Source organism: Anolis carolinensis, chromosome 1 (assembly GCF_035594765.1).
Source record: "Anolis carolinensis isolate JA03-04 chromosome 1, rAnoCar3.1.pri, whole genome shotgun sequence".
Taxonomy (NCBI): Eukaryota; Metazoa; Chordata; class Lepidosauria; order Squamata; family Dactyloidae; genus Anolis; species Anolis carolinensis.
The window spans coordinates 143,959,680-143,984,852 of record NC_085841.1 but is presented as its reverse complement, the minus strand read 5'-3'; the positions used below and the strand labels follow the sequence as shown (position 1 = coordinate 143,984,852).

The following is a 25,173-nucleotide window of genomic DNA, read 5'->3' as shown; positions in this document are numbered from 1 at the left end:
CTCTTCCAAGCTAAAGTTTGAAATTTGGCGGTAACCCCGCCCCTCTTCCCGGAGGGTATAAAGGGCGCCCTCCGCGCCCGCTCTCCAGTTCCTACGCCGCAAAGGCAGCGAGAAAGGGAGAGGTTTGCCTGTGGGGAAGGAAGGGCGGGATTGTGTGAATTCACAGAGTACACTCGAAGAAACACGGTTACAGGTAAGCAACCTGTCCTTTTTCTTCGTGTACTCTGTGAATGCACACTAATGGAGACTAGCAAGCTAAGGTGTAGGTAGGTGGGATAGCAAACCCGATAACCAGTCTAGTGTCCAAACACATTTATTGAGCACAAGGTGCAAAAAAACAGGCAAATGCAATGGTCAAGTAAGCGATGCAATAGCATATAGTGCAATAAAACCGATCCTTGTGTTAGGATCCATAACACAATCATAACATAGTAAGTAGGCAATAGTCTGTAAGAAAATACAGAGGTAGGCATAAACTCATTCTCAGAGAACAGAGGGAGAAGCATTCAAAAATTAAATTTCAGTGCAGTGGGTAAGTATAGTACACAAGCACTATGTTAAAGAGACCCTGAGCACATTGAATACAAACGGGATGGATGACAACGGTCAGCCTGTAAGAAGGATAAACCCGAAAAAAAGGGTTTGAGTAAGGCAACAACATTAGGTAAGGCAGGAGGAGAGGACGGACCTGGCAAAAGCCGAGTCCTTGAGGTTCTTTGAGTCCATCCGGTAGTGTGAAAACAAAGGTGGATGGAGTGGACCAGATAGCCGCTCGACAGATGGAGTCGAGAGGGACGCCCCTCAGGAAGGCCGTAGAGGTGGAAAGGCCCCTTGTAGATCTAGGGCGGATCGAAGAGGGGGGCTGGCGTTTGGCTAGCTGATAAGCGAGCTCAATGGTCTGAGCAATCCAGTGTGAGAGTCTTTGGGAAGAAAGAGGTTCGCCCAGTTTGTGGGTAGCGTAGGCCACAAAAAGTCTAGGTGACTTACGTATGTCCTTAGTCCTGTCCTTGTAGAAAAGGAGGGCTCTCCTGACATCGAGGAGATGGAGTTTCCGTTCTAGAGAAGAAGAAGGATTGGGGAAGAAAGCAGGAAGTATTATGTCCTGGTTCAGATGAAAAGCAGAGACCACCTTAGGTAGGAAGGTGATGTCCGGGCGAAGGACAGCCCTGTCGTGGTGGAAACGGAGGTAGGGTTCGTCCACCCGGAGAGCAGCCAGTTCCGAAGGCCTGCGGGCAGAGGTGATAGCGATGAGGAAGGCAGTCTTCCAAGAGAGAAGGTGAAGGTCTGCAGAGGCCATAGGTTCGAAGGGAGCTGAAGCTAGTTGAGAAAGGACGAGTTCGAGGCTCCATCCGGGAGTCGGAGGTTGGACTGGAGGATGCAAGTTGTTGTAACCTCGAAGGAAGGTCTTAATGAGGTTGTTAGAAAAGAGAGAGGGTTGTCCCTGACGTTGGAAATGCCAGGAGAGAGCAGCGAGATAGGATTTTATCGAGGCCAGAGAAAGTTGACGATCCGTAAGGGAAAGTAGAAAGTCTATGACCAGCGGGATCGAAGTAGAGGCGGGATCGACGCGTCGGTCCCGAAGGAAAGTTTGGAATTTTGCCAGCTTGTAAGCATAGGCTTTCGATGTGGCCGGTTTGTGAGCAGCGCGAAGGATCGCCTGCAGGTCTGGGTGGAGAGAGTTTAAGGAAGTATCCTCCAGGCAGTCAGGTGCAGGGACGGGACGTCGGGGTGGAGAACCTGTCCCTTCTGTGAAGATAGTAGATGAGGGAGAATTGGGAGGGTGCGGGGGGGATCCGCACACATCCGGAGCAGCGTGGGATACCACGGCTGGCGTGGCCATGCAGGGGCGATCAGGATGGCCGATGTCGGTGTTAGATAGAGTCTCTCTATCACTCTCGAGATGAGAGGGAAGGGAGGAAAAAGATAGACGGGTTCGAGAGTCCAGTCGAGGAGAAACGCGTCTCCGAGACAGCCCGGAGTCGGGTTTGGAGGTAGTCTCGCTCCGAATCGAGGAAGTTGAGCGTTCGAGGGGGAGGCAAAAAGGTCCAGAGCTGGCCAGCCCCAATCGTCGAAGACGGATTTCAGGATCTCGGGATCGAGACGCCACTCGTGGGGGGAGGTCGTTATTCTGCTTAGAGAGTCTGCTAAAGTATTTTGAGCCCCCGGAAGGTGAACTGCCGACAGGGTTATGTGTCTCGCTATGCACCATAGCCAAATGTCCATCGAGAGAGCCATGAGTTTTCTCGAGCCCGTACCCCCTTGTTTGTTGATGTAGTACATGGCTACTACGTTGTCCGTTTGGATCAGAACGGTCTTGTGGGGAAGAAAGCGGGCAAACGCCCGGAGGGCTTTGAAGATTGATAACAGTTCTAGAAAGTTTATGTGGTGAGACCTTTCTTGGGTGGACCACAGGTCCCTGACGGTGAGGTTCGACATGTGGGCTCCCCAGGCAAAATTGGAGGCGTCGGTCGTGATGGTGACTGACGGAAGGGAGGGATGGAAGGGAAGTCCCACACAAACATTCGCTGGGTCCTGCCACCAGCGAAGGGAGAGGCGAACCTGGTTCGGTACCGTGAGAAACATTGAGCTCGGGTGCCGATGGGGTTTGAAAGAGTCTATGAACCATCTTTGGAGAGGTCTGAGACGTAGTCTGGCAAAAGGAGTAACCATGACCGTGGAGGCCATGTGACCCAGGAGAACTTGGACCGCGTGGGCTCGGATCCTGCGGTTGCGGAGGAGGAGGGAAAGGTGCTGTTGAAGGGCTAGGAACCTGTCCTTCGGTAGGGAGGCGGTTTCCGTGATGGAGTTGAAGAGAGCTCCGATGAAACGGATTTCTGTGGTTGGGAGGAGTTGAGACTTTGAGACATTCAACTGAAGGCCCAGCCGTTGCAGGAGAGAAAGAGTCTGTGAGACATGGTTTTGAAGGGATGAGGGATCGGACGCGACAATCATCCAATTGTCCAGATAAGGAAAGACCATAATGCCCTGTTTCCTGAGGTGCGCTGCCACCACGGCGACCACCTTTGTAAAGACCCTTGGGGCCGTGACGAGGCCGAAAGGGAGAACTGTGAACTGGTAAGATTGTCCCAGGAGCTTGAAAGAAAGGAAGCGTCTGTGGGATCTTCGCACCGAGACGTGGAAATACGCGTCGCGTAAGTCTATAGAGGCGAAGAAGTCTCCGTGTCGGAGCATCGGGAGGATGGAGGCTACTGAAACCATTCGAAATTTTGAAGGCTGAATGAAGAGGTTTAGAGCCCGGAGATCGAGGATAGGCCGAAGGCCTCCGCCCCGCTTGGGAACCGTAAAGTATCTCGAGAAGAAACCTCGAGTGTCCTGCTCGGAAGGAGAAAGCTGGATTGCGCCCTTCGCCAGAAGGGAGTCGACCTCGGCACATATTTCCGGTGAAGGGTCGGTGTGGAGGATGTGACCCGTGGGTGGCAAAGTTTCGAATTCCAAGGCATAGCCGTCTCTGACAATGCGAAGAACCCAGGCATCTGAGGTGATAGACTCCCATTCGCGGTAGAAAGGAGCTAGGCGGTCGAGGAAAGAGCAGAGAGGAAGGATCTGGTCGGGGTCTAGGAACGGCATGGTAGTGGCAGTAGTAGTGGAGATAGAAAGATCCCCGAGAGAGTAGGCGTCAGGCCCGACGTTGGGGTTGTGGCATGGCTGCAGGACCTTTGCCCCGACCTTTCGGGACCTGGTGCTGGCGGCGAGGTTGTTGCTGATGACTGTGGTGACTCGAGCTCGACGAGCGTCGAAACGGCTGGTGACGAAAAGGCTGAGGGTAGCGACGGTACCGTTGCGGGAACCATCGGGTCCGCTGAGCCTGAGGTTGATCGGTCCCGCACTTTGTTGCGAGAATCTTGAAGTCGTGATTGGACTTAAGTTTGTCATCAGTACCAGAAGGCCCTGGGTGTCGAAAGGAAGGTCTTCGATCACTTGTCGAGAGGAAGAAGAGAGTCCTGAGGACCGAAGCCATGCATGCCGTCTGATCGCGACCGCGTGGGCAATCATTTTTCCGGCGGTATCACCGGTATGCTTAGCCATTTGAATTTGGTGGTGTGCGAGAGAGTCCGCCTCCTGTTGGAGGGTCGAAAGGACTGATCGGTCTTCGTCAGAAAGTTTGGCGAAGAAAGGTTGGGCTTTCTCCCAGAGGATCTGCTGATAAGCGCCCATGCAGGCCCCGTAGTTTGCCATGCGGCAAAGGAGGAGAGCACCGGAGTACAGCTTGCGGCCTACCGCATCGAAGCGTTTGCCCTCTCTGTCGGCCGGGGAGTTGGATTGTCGACCCGACGATTGGGAGGCCTTTACCACCATGGAGTTTGGGTCAGGGTGATGCTTGAGCCATTCCAAGGTTTCGTCATCGGTTCGGTACCAGGCCTCTATTTTCTTAGAGGTTGGAGGTATCGAAGATGGAGTCTTCCAAGATGCCTGGATGACGTCCAGGAGGTATGGAAGAAAAGGCAGCAAGGTGGCCGGCGGGGCTTGGGCTTGAACCCTCTTGAAAACGGGGTCGGTAACAGCCTTTGAAGTTTGTTTAATTTCCATCCCCAGAGCGTCTGCCATTCTGACCATCTGGTCGGAGAAAGCCCGGATATTATCCGTCGGGGAAGGTGGGTCGACCTCGTAGGCGTCGTGAGGCGGGGAGAGGTCGAGACCGAGAGAAACCACAGAGGCGGAGAGTATCGACTCGGGGCGTTCGATATCGGGGTCATCCTCCTCGGGCCCTTGAGGGGACCGGGGAGGAGAAACGAGCACAGAGTCCTGATGAGGCATAACCCCAGGAGCAGGGAGAGCCGGCTGCGGAGGAACGCTCTTGGACGCGGAGGCCTGGGCGGCGCGGGCTAAGCGCGTCATCTGTCTACCCCTCTCAGGTGTTTGAGCCGGGGGAAAAAGTTCTTGTCGAGCCGGAAGACGAGATGGTGCCGGCTGGGGAGCCTTAATAACCGTCCTGACCGACCGGTCGGGGGAGGCTTGAGCGTCCACATCCGAGGACTGACCATGAGGAGAGGAAGAGGAGCGGAGGCGTTGTGCCGGTTGGATAGGAGAGGATCTCCTAGAGGAAGGCCCAGAGGAGGGGACGTCCTTCTTCGAAGACGCTGAGGAGGACGACCTCTGGATCATTCTTTTCTTTGCTGGGGGTTGTTTTGACGCGACCCTCAGCGATTTCCCCGGCGTCGGGGGAATCGGGCACACAGCTGCCGAGTCAGATTGAGCCCGTCTGGATTCCTCCTGAGCCCTCTTGAAGGCAATCTTCATGGCGGAAGAAGATGGCGGCGCAGCCAGGCGGGATCGAGTGGAAACGGCCGAAGCCACCGAACTCGAAGTTGATGAAGGGCCCATCTTGCCCGATCGGGTGGATACCGTAGCGGTGGTCACCGTGCAGGGCGGTTTGGTCGGTCGCGGTCTCGAGGTTTTCGAGGTTTTAGATGATACCGACGGAGCAGGCCTGGACGCCATCGAGGCTGAGGTGGAAGTGGAAGCCTCAGGAGCAAGAGTTCTTTCGTAAAGAGCTGCACGGAGCCTCGCAGCTCTATTTCTTCTGGCCTGAGCTGTAAAGGCCAGGCAAAAACGGCAGGTACCGACGACGTGGCTTTCGCCAAGGCAGAAAAGGCACTTAGCGTGGCCATCGGAATCTGGAATCTTAGCGGCACACTGAGTGCACCGTTTAAAACGCGTGGTTGACATAAGAATGAAGAGTCCGAAGTGAGCTTTGCGGCAGAAAAAAAGGAACTGGAGAGCGGGCGCGGAGGGCGCCCTTTATACCCTCCGGGAAGAGGGGCGGGGTTACCGCCAAATTTCAAACTTTAGCTTGGAAGAGTATCCGTTGGAGCCTGCGCAGGCGCAGCGTTCTCCATTAGTGTGCATTCACAGAGTACACGAAGAAAAAATAATATTTCCCGGCAGACATGTGGTTCTGTTGAGAATCACATATGCCAACATGTCCTTCAGTGGATTTCTAAGTAGGGAAAGGAAGGCAGGAAGGAAGCCATACTAGTAGTAAGTATTTCCAAAGGGAGCTCGACTATGAGCAGCTTTTAACCAAACCCAAATCACTATATTTGGTCAACTCCATTGTTGCAGGATCCTCTTTAGCGGTCTTCAGGAACTGGAAAATGAATGTTGGCAATAACAGTCCAGCTTCCTCTTTGTTTGCCCCTACAAAACAAATGTTCCTACTTTATATTTGTAGTGAACAGGTGAGCTGATGCATCCAGCTTATCCAGCATCACCGTAGCCTGCTTAGCCCAACTTCAGTATAGGTACTATTGTGATTTATGCATCACATACTTGCCCAAAGATAGTATTAAAACAACCCTGAAAAGGTGTGAATATTTAAAATGTTCTGGCTCTTGACATAGGTAGACACTTGTCTTTACGCACCATTTAAACTAGGAGAATTTTGCTAAGGTGATTGTGACATCCCTAAAAAATAAGAACTCGAGCACTTTCCCTGAAAGCCCTCAAATTCAAGTTCTCCTCTCTCTTTTTAGAAAAGAAGCTGTTGATGTCACACTGCATCAAGATGAAGGCATACCTCTGGCTGAGCTTTAAATCTGTTCTGGAATGCACCGATTTAGACTAAAGTATGTAGAAGGTGACTCTTTCCTTTAACTTGCTAATTTTCCATCTGAATTGATTTTTGTGTGAAGAGGCATTCAAGGCTTATGAACAGATTTATCTATCATTTTAGCAAAACCAAGCTCATTCTCTCATCTAGCAAAATCATCTAATGATCTCTAGACAGTTTCATTCAGAAAATTTCTAAAGGCCTGGTGTAACATAATTGCAATTGGTTAAAACCAGCCTTTTTAAGCGCACAAAATTTAGCCGATGAGATCTGATATTATTCTTTGTTTAAGTACCTGCTTTTGCTGTAAGTTTTCAAGCATGGCAGAAGCAAAAATTTTGAAAACGGTGTCCCAACGTGAGTCTACACTGTAGAACAAACGCAGTTTGACACCACCTTAATTGCCATGGCTCAATGCTACAGAATCTTGGGAACTCAAATTTGGTGAGGCGCCAGCACTCTTTGACAGAGAAAGTGACAGACTTTGTAAAACTAAAAGTCCCTGGGCTCCATAGCATTGAGCCAGGGCAGTTAGAGTGGTGTCAAACTGCATATGGACAGTGGACTAGTTTGCGTTGGAGGCAGTGCTGTTGTCCATACTCTGCCCAAAGTACGAGACTACTCTGGAATTTCAGAAAACTCAAGAACATTCCCAGACTCTCTTTAACACAGGGCTAAACCGACATAACCCAAGCGTTAGCTAAACTGCCAAATAATGCAGTTTAACTGCATTGAACTGGATTATATGGCAGTGTAGATTCACATAATCCAGTCCAATGCAGTGAAACTGCATTCTGAAATTACATTACATGGCACTGTAGATGACCCTCCTGTTAGAAGTCTGGAAGTCTCTGGATATGGTGTAGAAACTTTGAGGGTTTTTTTTACTGTGTAGACAAGCCCATAGAACCAAATCTAATGTAGAGGCTATGAAAGAAGGGATTAGCAAAACTGGTGTATCCCATTTTCCATTGATACAAGATTTGTACTATGAAAACATCACTGATACAATCCACAGTAATGCAGTATTAACACCTTTTCTTTTTTTTTCTTTGGCTTTTTGTCTTCCAACCATTCTGCGGTCTACTTCTCAGTGAAGTGGCTCAAACTTGCAATGAACAGCTTCCCCACTTGCCTGAACTATGTTGTGGTTTCCTTTGAAAATACAATGGAGGTGTTGTAATTGCAATGATAACTGAGAACTCTGGTGTCACTGTAAGCATTTACTGAAGAGAAAAGAGAAAATGCCTATCTTTATATGGTAGTCCTCCTGTTTCATGCTCACTCTCTCACACACATACATGTAAGAGACATTTCTACATTGCATTACATGTAGATGCTACAATGATGTAAGCATATTGTAATTGAGCAAAGTGCCTATCTGCTACAGATGTATGAAGGATCAGATGGAACAGAACCTGTGATTGTCTCCATCCACTAAACTTTTCGACGATAGAACAGCTTCGAATTATGATTTTCAGATGAGGTGATTCTAATACTGAATGTAATTGTTTTTAAAATGTTTTGTTTAATATGTAATACTTTTAAAAATTTAAATTGCTTTTAAGTCATTGTTTGTATGTTTTCAAGGCATCTAATGGTTGCCATATATAAGCCTTGAATCCCCTTAGGGATGGAGAAAGGCAGGGTAGAAATAAGGTAAATAAATATAAATAATAAATAATAAATTTTTGTGTTGTCCAGAGCCTGGGAAAGGTAGGTTTCTAAGCTCTTGTTTTCTTCCATGTGGCTCATGTGTGCATATGGTTACACATGCAGGCATTTCGTTATATATAGTGTGCATAAGCTTGCTTGGCCGGTGAGCTTGATGGAATGACTGAAGGATAACTATATCAGTTCTAAATAAATATGACTTGTACATCTATACAGAAACAAAGTACTCTTAAATTACCTGAGGCTGTCATAATACAATTGTCCTAAATAAAGCTGGAGGTAAATAAAATTACTGTGTTCAAAGATCAGTCCTAAATAGCCTAACAGAAGCCTTGGCATAGAACACTGCTGTCAATTGCCAAGGAACGTGTTTAATTACTTTTTCTGGAAAGTGTCCCCAGTATCAATATCAAAGCAAACAATGACATGGATATTGTAAAGGCCTTTTCTTATCCAAGAAATGGTTAGGAAATGTTATAGCCTAATACAAGGACCACAGAAATGAGAGTCAACAAAGGGGAGAGAAAGGAAGGAAAATACAAGGTGTCTGTTTTCAAATTGATAACATACAAACAGGACACAGAACTGTATTTAAAACTTCACTTTCATTCATGCAAACGAAAAAGCGAGCAAGATTTGTAAGGGGAAAGACAGACAATATTTTAACAAGAAGATCCTCCATAAGAAATCGTAAAATTTAAGAACTCTCATTATTTTTAAATCAGTAAATTTTGAATTTTTGTTTAAGGGTTCATAATTTAGCAATGCAATCCTATATTCTATGCTGTTTGCTTGTAGAGAGGACAGTCCTCTCAGTATTGCAAGAACAAAACAACAGCAAAATAAATCACTTGCAGAGATTAAACACAGGAAAAGGAGGAAGGAAAAATGCAACTGGACAAAATAACCATAAGGGAAAACTATAAATTGTAATCCGTTCTTATTCTAATCCCTATAATAAATAATAATAATAAACTTTATTTATACCCTGCCATCATCTCCCAGAGGGACTTGGGGCAGCTCACAAAGCACTCAAGGTGCAACATGCAAAATACAAAAAGTGCAAAAACAGTAACATAATAAGCGGCCAACATAAACATCAAAACTTCACAGTGCCCCCTGATTAAAAACCATAAAATACAGTGATTGCTGCAAGTAAAAAAACAACAGTAATTGATCTATGATATATTTAATTCTGTAACGTACTTAAAACATTTTTTTAAAAACAAACCTATATAATCTTAAAACAGGGATGGGCAAAGTGTGGCCCCTCTTTCAATTTTGGTGACTACTATGGTTCAACAAATGGTCTCCAAATGTCTTGTACATGCAGTGGGGGGCAATTCCTACATTTATGGGCCATTCATATGGGCCACTCTCTCAATCCTTCTCCTGAACCTAAAATGGTCCTCCCACACCCAAAACGGCTAAAATAAATCTTGGGGGGGGGGGGGGGGGGAAGAGGCGCAATGGGTTTCCTGAGAAGGTGTGTGTGTGTGTGTGTGTGTGTGTGTGTGTGTCAGAAGGGACTTCAGAAACTGCGAGTCGCTTCTGGTGTCAGAATTGGTCGTCTGCAATTCTCAGGGGATGCCCAGATGTTGCTCAGGGGACGCCCGAATGTTGATATTTTAACATCCTTATGGGAGGTTTCTCTCATATCCCCGCATGGGGAACTGGAGCTGACAGAGGGAGCTCACCAACTCTCCCCAGATTTGAACCACTAACTTATTGGTCAGCAGTTCTGCCAGCACAAGGGTTTAACCCACTGCGCCACCAGGGCTCCTGAGAAGGTAATGTGAATCTCTAGTCTCCCATAGTTGCCCACTTCTACCTTATGGTTTCTTCAAAGACCCAAAGGGCCGATTCATACTTTGAACTCATTGCCACATAGCTGCAGGAAACCTGACAATGCACACAGCACGTGGATTAATTCAGTTGATATGAACTGCAGTTAAGCCAATGTTCACTTTGTGAATGGTGGTCTACAGTGAGAGAAATCTCCCCCAAGGAAGGGAAGTTAATACCTGGAAGAGTTATTATTATGGGGAAAAGGTGTCCCCACTGAAGCTTTATCACCAATCCTCGTTTCCACCCAAAGCCAAAATTTTCAAAACCCAGTTATCACAGGAATAGAAAGTGAGGAGAAATCTTCTGAACAGGAGCACAGACAGCAAAACAAACTCTACAGGGGTGTCTACTCTTCGCTATGTGTTTCAAAGCTTTTATATCTATCTTTGGCTGGAGTTATACTTTAAAAATGCCTGTTTCAATTTACATTCTAAGTCAACTCAAGAACAAACCTAACGAACCTATCTTGTTTGTAACTTGGGAACTGCCTGTAATTGGTAGGAATATTGGATTTTTTTTCGGGCTGCTGAAGGGCAGTGCTAATGCCATTTTGCTACTCTCTTTCACACCTTTAGTATAAACATGATGGCCATTGTTCGGTTTGGATCCTGGTCAAATTGGCTCGTCCTCTCCTACATTTTTGTTCCCAAACCCCATGAGAGGTATCAGTCCGAGGACAGCAATTAGTATTATACAATGTTTAGAAAAGACTCAATTATAATCAGATGGAAGCCTCTCCTTAAGAAACATAAATAACCAAGTTGTCTTTACAAGCATTTACAGTATCTAACACATACACACATGAAACACTTCCCCACTATAATCAGGTTTCAATGGCAAGCATTCACATTTCTGACTTAAAGCTTAGCTAGCAAAGCTTCAGAAGCAGCTATTCATTTTTTAAATGCACACTTAGCCAAAATGTATTCTAATGCACTTCCTTAAATGTCACTGGAAGGTTACTATGAAAATTAATAGGGCAGCCAAGCTTAGCATCTCTCAAAGTCCTGGACTTTGTTGGATCTTAAAGATGGTTTTATTTCAGCTGAACGCTCAAGCTACATCATTCAGTTTCAAATATGTATAATATACTTTAAGGGAGGACTAAATTATTTCCTACCAAGTTTTTGAAGAGTGCCGTCAACTCCTTTGTAAATACAGAAAATTTTAAAAACGCTGTTCCTAAATCTGGATCATCCCTACAGACGCAGTTTCCTCCAAATTTCTCCAAAGCTTGAGTGTATTGTTCTTCATTTTCCACATGAGCTTCAAAGAGAACAAATACTATGTTAATTCCAGTAGCTAGCAATAGGGTCTCTACTGAAGGAAAAGGAGGATTCTCCTTACAATTGTGTTAGCTGTGCATTTGAACACATTTAATTTTTTAAATTTGCATTTTAATCATTTCAAACATTTAACGTTATATACCAGACAGTAACGATGCATAACAGATAAAAAGACAGTAAGCTGAAACAAATGTGAGCATTAAGATATCATTAACATGCATGGCAAATTTGAAAAGAGTCCAATTAGCAACTTGCAATATAAAATAAGAAAACCAGCCAACCATTGTTTCACAGCACCTTTCAAGCCAGACAATGAGTTTAATTTTAAAAGACAACATCTTTTGTTTCTTTCCTTTCCCTTTGTTTGTTGATGTGTGCCCCTTTCCTTGTACATAAATGCTGCAAATATCTAATGTACTATTACCACCATAAATAAATATAGCCATTTTGTGAGCACTCTGTTGAATATACAGGCCATGTAATAATAATAATAATAAATATACTTTATTTATATTCCACTGTATCTCCCCAAGGGGACTCAGGGCAGATTACAGAACACAGGTACAGCAAGCATTCAATGCCGTTATACAATTAACAAGGACAGACAATACACAAACAGAAGTACAGTAGAGTCTTACTTATCCAAGCTAAACGGGCCGGCAGAACCTTGGATAAGCGAATATCTTGGATAATAAGGGGGATTAAGGAAAAGCCTATTAAACATCAAATTAGGTTATGATTTTACAAATTAAGCACCAAAACATCATCCTATACAACAAATTTGACAGAAAAAGTAGTTCAATACGCAGTAATGTTATGTTGTAATTACTGTATTTAAGAATTTAGCACCAAAATATCATGATATATTCAAAACATTGACTACAAAAATCCCTTGGATAATCCAGAACCTTGGATAAGCGAGTCTTGGATAAGTGAGACTCTACTGTAAAGGCATTTCTCATCTTATTTCTGGCATCTTGGAGACTGTGCTCGATTCTGGCCACGGGGGGTGCTGTCATAGAATCATAGAATCAAAGAGTTGGAAGAGACCTCGTGGACCATCCAGTCCAACCCTCTGCAAAGAAGCAGGAAGCTCCATCTTCCATGCTGAGGAGCTTTTCCTTCCAATCGATGTCCTTAAGGGTGTTATTTATTACTTCCCCGCTAAAAGCAGTACCTATATTTTTACTTGCATTTCTGCTTTCGACCTGTTAAGTGGGCAGATAAGCTGGGGCTGATGGCGGGTGCTCAGTCTGACCAGGGCTCGAACTGCCGACATATCAATCGGCAGAATTTTCTGCAGCACAGTGGTTTAGCCCGTTGTGCTAAGCCCGGCCTGGCAGGTTGCATACCTTCAAGTGATTATCTATGAACTCACACAAATGGGTTATATCTGTCTGTGCAGGGCACTGTTCAGATCCTCCTAGACAAATTCCATATGGTTTTCTTGGCACCATATACCTTTCCTTCCTACCTAAAAACACACATTTTGCAGGGATGACAAAGAGCAGCATCCAAGGATCTAAGGAGAAGTAGGATATAATGAGAAAATGAGTGGAGTTGTGTGGGTTTACAGATGACCATATGAAGAACTACTATTACAGATAGGCAACCTTCCTTCTTTGTGGTCTCAGTAACTCTCACAAACGGAATACTAGCAAGTTACTATCTGTAGGAAGAAGTAGTGTCATTCTAAGCAGGAAAACAGCACTGTTCTCCCAAAGGGGCATCAGCATTGGACCACACATGTAGTCTGTAGTGGGAAATAAAGTTGAAAGGCTGTGACCACAAGATACAATCATTCTTTAGTCTTATAAAAAAGATTTAAAGATAAAAAAAATTGCAGAAGCAGTTGAGAACTTTGGTATCTCAATTTGCAGTTTCTCCATAGTTAAATATGAAATGAACAATATTCTGTCACAACAAACGTAACTGGCTTTGGCATAGTGACAGTAAGCACCTTTGGAAAGTGGGGAACATCCCAACAAGATTCTGTCGTATTGCCTTAAACATCAACAGCAGTGAAATGGTTATTTCAGCTATCATTGAAAGCACTATGTTATTATGTGCATCTCCCACAAACTGAAATCTACAATTTTTGAAATTGTATTTCCAGTCTTTATAATTTTAATAATTAAATTCACCAACAGGATATGGAAGTGTTCTCTTCTCATAATGTCCACCTGAACATTAGGAAGAACTTCCTCATTGTGAGAGCTATTCGGCAGTGGAACTCTCTGCCCCGGAGTGTGGTGGAAGCTCCTTCTTTGGAGGCTTTAAAGCAGAGGCTGGATGGCCATCTGTCGGAGGTGCTTTGAATGAGATTTTCCTGCTTCTTGCAGGGGGTTGGACTGGATGGCCCATGAGGTCTCTTCCAACTCTACGATTCTATGATTCATACTGAATTGCACTAACAATTTTTGGGAACCTTTATACTTAGATGAAATTATCAATATTATCGCGAATGTGAGAAATGGGAAATGTTCTGGCCCTGAGGGTTTATAATTAGAATGGTACATTTTTTTTTCCACACTGCTAGCACCAACTTTTCAAACATATCCCAGTTTCTGACTTTCTGTTTATCATTAAATGATGTCTATATGACCCCATGACCTAAACGTGGTGAGGATCATAACTGCTGCACTTCACAATTGCTGCATTAACGACTGCCTTATATCCTGATTTAATGCTGATAACAAACAGTGACAGCTATTTTAGCTAACTGAATACAAAAAAAATCATTTCATGTTTGCTATGTCCCAACCAGGCAGGATTTATCAAAAATAAACAGGGAGCTAATAATATTTAATTGGCTGAGGTCCAACCATCTTTTCTTGGTCAGACCTATCTGTGGATGTAGAACCTGTCTTAAGAGAGTGAGGCAGCTTTAAAATAGCACAAGGAAGGGCAAGAATCAGCAGGTAGGGAACAGATAAGGATCCCTCTTTTGACTTCTAACATTTCTCTCCCACAGCATACAGCTGTATTCCCAAATCCACATTACGATTACAAAGCAATCTCATGTTTTCCTTATAATATAACATTTCTTATTGGCCTTCCAAATTTAAATCACACTTCTCTCTGGCCACCACCCTCTGAATCCACCAGTGGCCATCTTTTCAACTGGTAAACACACATCCCCAGTTAACATCAGTTTAAGATCGACTACAATCTGTCTGAGTTTGGTCTTAATCCTAAAAGGCAATCTGCTAGTAGGGTACGCTTGCAATCTTCTTTTTTCAGCCACCTCGAAAAAAAGAAAAGGGTCAGATGATGATCTTGAGGCTCAATGCTAATCCAGTTTAATGCTATGTCTGCATGAGGACACTCTTTCCTGCCTCCTCCCTCAGCTGTTTCTCTCTTCCTTCCTGATGTTACCCATGGTTTGGGATTATATGGGCACCCAGGCCAAAAACACTGGCCTAAATCCAACTGCTAGTCACAGCTAGAATAAGCCAATTGAATCAGTGGCTGAGCGGTAAACCAGTACTGTTGTAAACCTCACTGAGGGCGGTATAGCATTATAGAAAAGCATTAGTCTCACTGGTTCTCAGTCTTTGGTCCTCCAGGCACTTTGGACTTCAGCTCCCACAATTCCTTATGGCTGGTAACTTGGCTAAGATTTCTGGGAGTTGGAAGTTCAAAACACCTGGAGGACAAAAGACTGCTCTAATGGATCACAAATATAAGCATGTGCTATGGGATATTTGCACCCAATTGGGTTACTATTTTTTAAACAGGTAAGGGTTTGCTTCCAATGTGAAAAATAGACTTTCAACGATCCTACAAGACTACAATGTCTGGAAAGCAACAACAACATATGATAATGAACCAAACATTGAGAGCCACGGCATTAGACAATGCAGTGCAGGTGTGCCCACATTCTCCTCTTGAGGATTCCCAAGGAAATTTCTAGCAGAAAATATTCAGATAGAGTTGAATAGACTTTTCTCATTTAAACCTTTATTTACCTCCTCTTTTGTTTTGCTTTGAGTTTTGTTTGTTATTTGCTTGCTTTTATACTGTCATAATGCTATAGCATTATATCACTATAATAACACAAGATTTTGGGAATGCTAGCAGAACATTGCATAATTTTTTCCTAAATAGTGTCCTGGTGGGAGAACGCAACAGCATTTGTGCTGCTCATTTCATCCTGTATTTCTCTACTGCAAAAGTGCAATATGGTTTGTTTGAGAGTGTTTTTTTTAAAAAAAAAATCCTTTCAATCATTAGGCAGCCATCCCAATTCACCAGTTTCTGTGATGCAAGGAACCTCCTTGGCATCCATATTTTCAATCCCGTTCCTCCACTTCAAGGTTGCCACTCACAATTTAATAGATAAATAATCCATTGTGGTGAAGGAGTGGGCAGTTCCTCGCCAACACCTTTAATTTTTGATTTTCCATAGGCCATTTCTTCTCTCTGTGTGGTGTTTCCCTTTTTTATTTATTTTGTGTGTGTTTTATATACTTTGGGCCACATAACTATACCGCTAGAAATCCAGATCATGCAATGTTTTGTGGAGAAGTGCAGAAAGGGGTTGGCATTACTTTGTGTTTTGTTCTCAGCATTGCTGGGAAAGAATGAATAAAGAGGTTGCTGAGATAATTGCCCCTGTTCTTGCTTTCCTTTAAAAAAAACCCTGATACTCTTGACCATGTTGAAGCAGCCAGGAAAGCAATTCAAACATAAAGGGCTGTAAGTTCCAATTCCATTGCAAAACAACAGAATATTGTTATTTAGTACATATGTAACCAAAATATGATGAAGGGAACTTGCTTCAGAAAAGGAAGACATACATTCATGAGCTTCCAGTTAGCTCAGGGATGGGAATTACGCAGTTCTCTAGATGTTAGACTAAAACTCCCCCTAGCATTAGTTAGAAAAGGAATGATGGGGTTTCAATTTAATAGTATCTTACTTTTTAATAGAAATTTGCATTTTACACAGAACCTGAAAAGGTTATTTTTACCATATTATTTATCTAAATCCATTTAACCAACATTAAAGAATACAAAGCAGTAAGAAATAAATTCAACAATCAAACAGTTGGCAGAAGAATTTTGGGAAGTCCAAAAAAGGAACTTTTCTAAAGTTATTAGCATACTTTTCATACTTTTTTCTGAAATATTTTCAAGGACACATCTACACTGACCACATAGTTCAGCGTGAAACCAGCAGAGAAGGAAGAGATTTCAGTAGGTGGATAACTATAAGTAAAGTCTTTGAACCGGCTCGAGGTCTGGATGGTGTTTATACTCACCACATAGGCTGGCCTCAAACTACTTTCAGGATATGCAGTATTCATGGCTTCATGAGCTTGGAGGAATCACAATGTTGCCAAAGTTTCCATCCCTCAATGATTTTGCCATACAATGTGGTTTATACTTAAGCACACCAATGTGCTCTATTTCGGTGTATAACTCAACTTCGCTTATCCCAGTTTATTACCCTGAATGTGTGCTGCTTTGCATGTTAGTGGCATGCATCATATAAACACTGCACTGTCCAACTGTCTTTAAATTGCATTAAATGGTCAATGTAGATGTGCCCCAAGAGATGATACTTGAAAGGCTTCTGTCTTCAAATACATGGTTGGCTGGTTGGTTAGTTTCATTATCTAAGCAATATAGGCCATCAGTAAATAGACGATACATACCTAAACCAGAAATATTTATGGCTTTTACAGATTTCTTCATTTTATAAAGAACTGTTCGGTCAACATCCAGTGCCTATAAATGACAAAAAGAAAAACTCATGTCAGGACGGATCACATTACACATATAGGCAAACATTCAATGCCTTTTAACATAGAACAAAGACAAACAAACATAGGCTCCAAGCGGGCCTCGAACTCATGACCTCCTGGTCAGAGTGATTCATTGCAGTGATTCATTGCAGCTGCTCTCCAGCCTGCGCCACAACCCGAGCGCATGTATTGAACTGCTTTTTCTGTCCTTTTGTTGTAAAACATGATGTTTTGGTGCTTAATTTGTAAAACTATAACGTAATTTGACGTTTAATAGGCTTTTCCTTAATCCCTCCTTATTATCCAATGTTTTCGCTTATCCAGCGTTCTGCCAGCCTGTTTATGTTGGATAAGTGAGACTCTACTGTATTTGATAGCACTGAGCTATGGCAGTTGAAGTATCAAACTGCATTAATTCTGCAGTCTAGGCGCACACTGGGATTCAAAGGGTCCTAGGTTTGATTCCCTGCTCACTCATAGAAACTCACTGACCTTGGGTAAGTCACATACTCTCAGCCTCACAAAAAGGCAGCGGAAGACTACCTCTGAACAAATCAGTCAAGAAGACCCTGCTACAGTTTCACTATAGGGCAGAGCTTTGTGAATTGTATGTTGCGACACATTAATGTGTCGACTTCAGTATGTAGGTGTGTTGCACAAATGTAATAAGAAAACGCTGAGTCTATGTGACATAAGAAATAAATCATGTGTTTTAAAAAATATAAAGAAAAACTTGTTATGAGATTTGATATATTCCAATAATTTTGTTATTACAATTTATATACGTATGTTTGTGTCTCTTATAAAGGAGCCCCCCCGGTGGCGCAATGGTTAAACCCTTGTGCCAGTAGGACTGCTGACCGAAAGGTCGGCGGTTCGAATCTGGGGATAGGGGTAAGCTCCCATCAGTCAGCTCCAGCTTCCCATGCAGGGACATGAAAGAAGCCTCCCACAGGATGGTAAAACATCCAGGCGTCCCCTGGGCAACATCCTTGCAGACAGCCAATTCTCTCACACCAGAAGCGACTTGCAGTTTCTCAAATCGCTTCTGATATATAAAAAAAATCTCTTAGAAAGAGTTGGTTTAACCTCCCGATTGCTGGCAAAACAGAACTACTATGTCGAAAAAGGATGTACAGTAGAGTCTCACTTATCCAACATAAATGGGCTGGCAGAATGTTGGATAAGTGAAAATGTTGGATAATAAGGAGGGATTAAGGAAAAGCCTATTAAACGTCAAATTACGTTATGATTTTCCAAATTAAGCCCCAAAACAACATGTTTTACAACAAATCAACAGAAAAAGCAGTTCAGTACACGGTAATGTTATGTAGTAATTACTGTATTTATGAATTTAGCACCAAAACATTGCAATGTATTGAAAACATTGACTACAAAAACATTGACTACTAAAAGGGAGACTATGTTGGATAATACAGAACGTTGGATAAGCGAAGGTTGGATAAGTGAGACTCCACTGTATATCTAAAATGGTGTGTCACCAACATGCTCTGCTTTAGGGATACAACAAATCAGAAACAATTTGAAGACAACAATGAACAACATATACCAGCCAAGTCTTTTTCACTGCATGGAAGTACTTAATAACAAGGAGTCTTCAATTGCTATCTAGCATACCTTGTTATTTGCCTTCAAGTCACTTCCAAGATGAAGAAACTAAGGCAAATCTATCACATGGTTTTCTTGGCAAGATTTATTGAGAGGAGGCTTCTAGTTGCATCCATTGAAGCCCAAGGTCATGCATTGGGTCTCCATGGCTGAGCAGGGATTTGAACACTGGTCTTCAATCGCAATCCAGCACTCAAACCAGTACATCATGCTGGCTCTTGTATATTTTGTTTCAAATACAAATTAGAAACCTCCACTGAAAAACGGAAACCTTTCCAAGAATATGACAGCTTTAATTACACACCAAGCAAAACAAAATCCATGCTCAAACCACTGTCACAAAACTCAAAATATATGAGAAATGATATAGCTGTTCGTGTGTTCAGCTGTTTAAGATTCATAGAAAAACAACCCAGCAATGACATTTTACAACATTTACAACATAGAATATCCTTGAGACTAACAAAATTCTTGTCAAGCTGTCATGGGTGACAATGGTACACATGCTTTGTTTTATCCCTCCCCAGATGCCTTTAGCATTTAAATCATACCGAACCCCTGCTGGTGATATATGTCTATACACTGAATAATTAACTCATTACCAAACAAAATGGAGAGGAAAGGCTGGAGTTTTTCACAAAGCTAATAAATGCTGTGATGTAAAACACGTTTTCCATTTCCCTTGTATCTGTAGTTTTCCCTAAAATTGTAAAATAATAACAACAACAAAGCAAAACATGAACATTTCCTCCAGTGATTTCAGCGGAGTGCTTCCTTTGTGGCACTGGGGTAATTGAGCACTGAACAAGTAAGGCTTTTAAATGTCTTAATGGGGCTCGTCTTTTGTGCTTCTTTGTCCTTTTATGCAGAGAGCATTCCCCTTTAGTGCAAGTTCTCTGCTTGTCTCTCCCCTTTCAGCACCTGCAAATAAAAAAGGCTCATGCATTTCAGCCTCAGGTTGAATTTTGAAAGCTATGGGTGCTTTATTTTTACTCTCCGCATTTTACTATGCCCTCATGTGTCATGGAACCCAGTTACAGGGCTTTGGTAATTCAGCCCTGTAACTGGGAGTCATAACATAAACAATCCCAGGAGCACCTGGCAGAAGAAGATAGAATATGCCTGGGAACTTGGGGCCGAAAGTATAAACAATTATAATTGGTCTAGTGTGTGAAAATGGTAGTAATGTGATATTGGGGGTGGGACTTGATGATGATATTTACGTGTGGTGTTACGTAGCATTAAAAGTTATAAAAATAGTTGTATGTAAACATTGAGTCATTCCTGACTTTTCCAAAGTCATGTGTTCTTCAATAAAGATTGGATTTGAGAGCAGCCATCTCTGATCTGCGTTCAGACTGATCCTTTGAAGTGAGCAGGACAATTAAGTCAGGAATCCAGTTCTCACCCTCCTGCAAATTTGCAGTGAAGTGATAATGAGCAGGGAAGGAGATCAAAGCCATGACGGAGCAAAGGGGCCTCCGCTGGGAGCTCTGCCGTTGGCAGAAGAGACATTGCAAGCCATAGCTTCCTCTACGGGGTACCCCAAGCCGGACGGCGTGACCCAGAGGATTCCCAGAGGGGGAAGAGGTGTTCCGGCGGCGGCAGAAACCAGTTGGGGATCTGGAGGAAGCATGCCGGAGACCGTGGCCCTGCGGTTATCCATCCTGGAAACTCATTTATCCAGGCTGTCGGATACCGTGGGGAGAATAGTGCCAATATTGGAAGAGAATCTCCAAAAAGAGCACATCCGATATGGCGCCGAGAGAGAGCCAAGCAAAGGAGGCGATTGGAGCCAGAGGGGACAGCGAGCTTCAACGCAGAGTCCCGCGGCGGCAAGGGACGAGGGAGACGAGGAATATTGGCAGGAGCTGGAGTTCAGAGACAGAATGGCACGCGAAGTGGAGCGCCAGCGAGCTCTGGGAACTCTGAGGCCGCCATCTCCAACAGAGCTCCCAACCCCCCGGATGGGCGTCGGGGTGGAAAGACCACTGGGGCCAGGGATCGGGTCCAGTGGATTAGCAGACGAAGGCGGAGAGGAGCAGGAGATCCAGGAAGAGGAGGAGGATGTGCCGTACGACGGGGAAAGGCGAGATGCGGGGGCTACAGCGAGGCCAGTATGCGGATGGGGGGAAGGGCCGACAGCGGCGGCAGGATTTCGGGAGCCGCGCAGAATGACCACCGGAGTGGGGCGCGGCGTGATCCAAGGAAACCCGATGCAACCCTTCCCCATGCCTCCCAGACAGCATCAACGGGCCGCTGAATGGATGCCAAGAAGGGAAGATCTCAAGCTAGAATACGGAGGGGAATCAGCCGAACTGAACTTTTTTCTAATTAGCATCAGGGGATACATGGAAGACAATGCACACACATTCCCCTCCGAAGCAAGCAGGGTTCGGGCCATCGGCAACACACTAAAGAGAGGAGCGGCCAGCTGGTATGTGCAACTACATGCCAGACAGGACCCATGCCTGAGGTCAGTGCCCCGCTTCCTCGCCGCACTGGAAAACCGGTTCAGAGACCGGCTAGAGCAATTGAGGGCTCGAGACCAGCTGAAAGGAATAAAGCAGAGGGACAAAACGGTACCCGAGTACGCAGAGGAATTCCTCCACCTCGCGGAAAGGGTACCAGAGTGGTCTGAAGTGACCAAAGTGGAATTATTTAAAGAGGGACTACGCCCCGAGATTTTCAGCTGGGCAGCGCACAGAGATGACCCCGAAACGCTCCAGGGATGGATTCAACTAGCGGGGCGCGTTGAATCCACTCTGGCCCAAGTAAAGCGCTTCAGGAGCAGCGGCGGCCAGCAAAGACCGGTGGCGAGAGGTCGAGGAGAAACGAGGAAGCAGGAAAGACCCGGAGGGAGGCCGGGGATTCCCTCCAGAGGAGACGACAACAAACCTAAACCGGGATGCTTTGTATGTGGGAAGACGGGCCATCGAGCAGCAGAATGCTGGGCACGGAAGGGGGAGCCGCCAAAACCCTCAAAGCCCAAGCCAGCAACCGGGAGGCGTGCGGAGGAGGAGGTGCAAGCCCCAGAATCTTCAGAAAAATTGGTGAGTCGGGACAAACGCATGATAGTAGTGCCAATCTGCCTCTCGGGGCTAGAGAATCGGGCCACCTGCAAGGCATTTGTGGATTGTGGTTGTTCCAGGAATATTATAACTCCAGAGTTAGCAGGAGCGTTGAAATGCCAGCAGATGGCGCTTGACTCCCCAATTGCGTTTTCGCAGCTAGACGGATCAGTTGCTACTGGGGAAGTATCTACAAAGGAAATACGGGAGGTCCCATGTAAAATAGGCAAATGGGAAGGAAGAATATCCTTTGTGATAGCCCCTATTGCCACATACCACGTAATATTAGGGATACCATGGCTCGAACAGGCAAATCCCGAAGTAGATTGGAGAGGAAAGAGCCTAGCATTTAAAGAACAGCAGACGCAATGGGAGATAAGCAAGATTGCAGAAGAGGAGGACGAGGGAGATGAAGAAGGTGAAATAGACCCACTGCTATTGCCACCTGAATACAGAGACTTTGTGGATGTGTTCAATCAGAAAGAGGCAAGTAAATTACCTCCCAAAAGGAACATAGAAGTAGAAATTGAAATAACCCCCGGAGCAAACTTACCAAAACCAAAAGTGTATCCCATGTCTGTGCAGGAGAAGGAGGAATTGAGGAAATACATTGATAAAAACCTGGCGCGGGGCTTCATTAAGCCATCCAATTCTCCTCTCGGGGCCCCAGTGTTATTCAGGAGAAAGAAAGACAACTCCCTAAGATTGTGCATTGATTATCGAAATTTAAATGCAATTACTAAGGACAATAAATACCCTATGCCCTTAGTAAAGGATTTAATTACCGTATTGAAAAAAGGGAGCATATTTACTAAACTTGATTTAATTGAAGCATATCATAAATTAAGGATCAAACCGGAGGATACTTGGAAAACTGCATTTTCCTGCGCATTCGGCCATTTTGAATATAAAATTTTACCTTTCGGATTAAAAAATGGAGGCGGGTGCTTTATGCAGCTTATAAATGAAATACTGCACCCATTGTTGTACAGAGGGGTATTCATATTTCTTGATGATATCTTGATTGTGACTGAAGATAAGGAAAAGCACGTGAAATTGGTCCGGGAAGTTTTGCAGAGACTAAGAGAAGCAAAGCTGTACGCAAAACTGTCCAAATGTGAATTTAATAAAACTCAAATTGACTTTCTGGGGTATCGGATATCTCCAGAAGGGTTAGCTATGGATCCAGCTAAAGTATCAGATGTAAAAGAATGGGGAGTGCCTCAAACAAGGAGGCAATTGCAATCGTTTCTGGGGTTTGCAAATTTTTATAGATCCTTCATAAAAGGCTTCGCGCAAATAACCGCACCCCTTACTGAACTTTTAAAAACAAAAGGGAAAGGAGAGACAGCAAAAGTAAAAGCTCCTGGCGCCAAACTAAGTTGGACGCCAGAATGCCAAAAGGCATTTGAAACCCTAAAAGAATGCTTCACAGAAGGACCCATTCTAAAACACCCCGATATCAGGAGCCCTTTCATAATCCATTGCGATGCCTCAGACTGTGCGTATGGGGCAGTACTATTGCAAAAGGATCAAAATGGGAACTTAAAACCCTGTGGATATTTGTCCCGGAAGTTCAGCGAAACTGAAAAATGTTGGCCGATATGGGAAAAAGAGGCACTAGCCATATTAAAAGCCTTAGAATGCTGGCGACACTTTCTCGAAGGAAGCGGAATCCCATTTGAAATTTGGTCTGACCATAAGAACCTCCAGTATTTAAAGTCCCCTCGAAAATTGTCCCCCAAACAGATTAGATGGGCACAATACTTCAGCAGGTTCGATTTCCAATTAAAGTTTTTTCAAGGGAAGCAGAATGTCTTGGCAGATGCTCTTTCACGCATGCCTCAACACGAAGGAATACCCACAGCAAAAGAGGGAACAATATTCTCTGACAAACAATGGGGCGGTAGAACGTACTCAGCAGACACTTGGGCAGTTCCTTCGAATGTACTCTAACATGAGACAAAATGACTGGTCTCGGTGGTTGGCTTTTGCAGAACTAGCTTTTAATTCGACTATACATTCAGCAACAAATAAAACCCCCTTTGAAGTAGTTTACGGGTATGAAATACAGCCTCTGCCCCAGCTGCCAAGATGGACAGAGAATGAGGGAACAGAAGCAGGGAAATGGAAAGCGCAAATGATGGAATGCTGGAGTCAAGTGACTGCATCCTTAAAAGAAGCACATAAAAAGTATAAAGTATTCGCAGACAGAAAGAGGGTGGAAGGTGATAAATTGGAGAAAGGAGATTTAGTGTGGCTAAGTACTCAAAACATCAAACTGGGGCTACCTTCGAAAAAATTGGGCCCTAAATATATTGGACCATTTAGAATACAGGGTGTTATCAACGAGGTGACTTTCCAGTTGGCATTGCCAAAAAGTTTAGGGAAAATACACCCTGTATTCCATCGTAGCTTACTGAAAAAATATATGGGTACTTTGGACAAAATGGACACATAGAATTATTGTTTTGTTTCAGGCTTGTGATGAAAGAAGAACCGAAGAGGAGGACGAAGAAAAGGAGGGCACCATGTCATGGAACCCAGTTACAGGGCTTTGGTAATTCAGCCCTGTAACTGGGAGTCATAACATAAACAATCCCAGGAGCACCTGGCAGAAGAAGATAGAATATGCCTGGGAACTTGGGGCCGAAAGTATAAACAATTATAATTGGTCTAGTGTGTGAAAATGGTAGTAATGTGATATTGGGGGTGGGACTTGATGATGATATTTACGTGTGGTGTTACGTAGCATTAAAAGTTATAAAAATAGTTGTATGTAAACATTGAGTCATTCCTGACTTTTCCAAAGTCATGTGTTCTTCAATAAAGATTGGATTTGAGAGCAGCCATCTCTGATCTGCGTTCAGACTGATCCTTTGAAGTGAGCAGGACACTCATGCATTGCTTTCATTGTCTTCATTCCTCTTTTCATTGGCAAGAACAAGAAAATGCAGCACTTTCATTCTTTGGGCATTTCCTTGGCCTTCCTTTCCCAACACTAACCAACACTTTTATATTGATTTTATCTACTAGTTCAAAAAAGATACTAATAAAGAAATCCAGTAAGAGCTGCAATCCTAAACCAAAACATGGCAATAAAAACCCTATTAAATTCATGTGATTTGACTTGAAGACACACACACAAGTCCCACTGAGCTCTGCAGTACTTATTTTTGAGTAGACATGTAAAAGTTGCTCTGATATAAACCAGGTTGTATTTAATGATAAGTACACATTTTTTTAAAATTCAGTGGAAAAGCTGGGTTTCTTTAAGGAGATAAATTACTTATCGCAGCAAGTGATTAACAGAGACAAGACATTCTTAAATCAGCAATTAAA

General features: G+C 44.0%; 1 protein-coding gene across 6 annotated transcripts in view; it reads right to left on the bottom strand.

The window, feature by feature from the left end:
- asap2 (ArfGAP with SH3 domain, ankyrin repeat and PH domain 2) overlaps window positions 1-25,173 on the bottom strand; it is a 148,950-nt gene that overhangs the window by 87,286 nt on the left and 36,491 nt on the right. For 5 of the 6 annotated variants that reach the window (XM_062983549.1, XM_016996639.2, XM_008117675.3 and 2 more), the window contains exons 2-3: window positions 17,042-17,114; window positions 11,214-11,359 (exon numbers count right to left, since the gene is read on the bottom strand). In XM_062983549.1, coding sequence (XP_062839619.1) covers window positions 11,214-11,359; window positions 17,042-17,114 — 219 coding nt within the window. Of the gene's footprint in view, window positions 1-11,213; window positions 11,360-17,041; window positions 17,115-25,173 lie in introns of those variants that run through there. The other variant, XM_062983565.1, reaches the window with a different exon arrangement.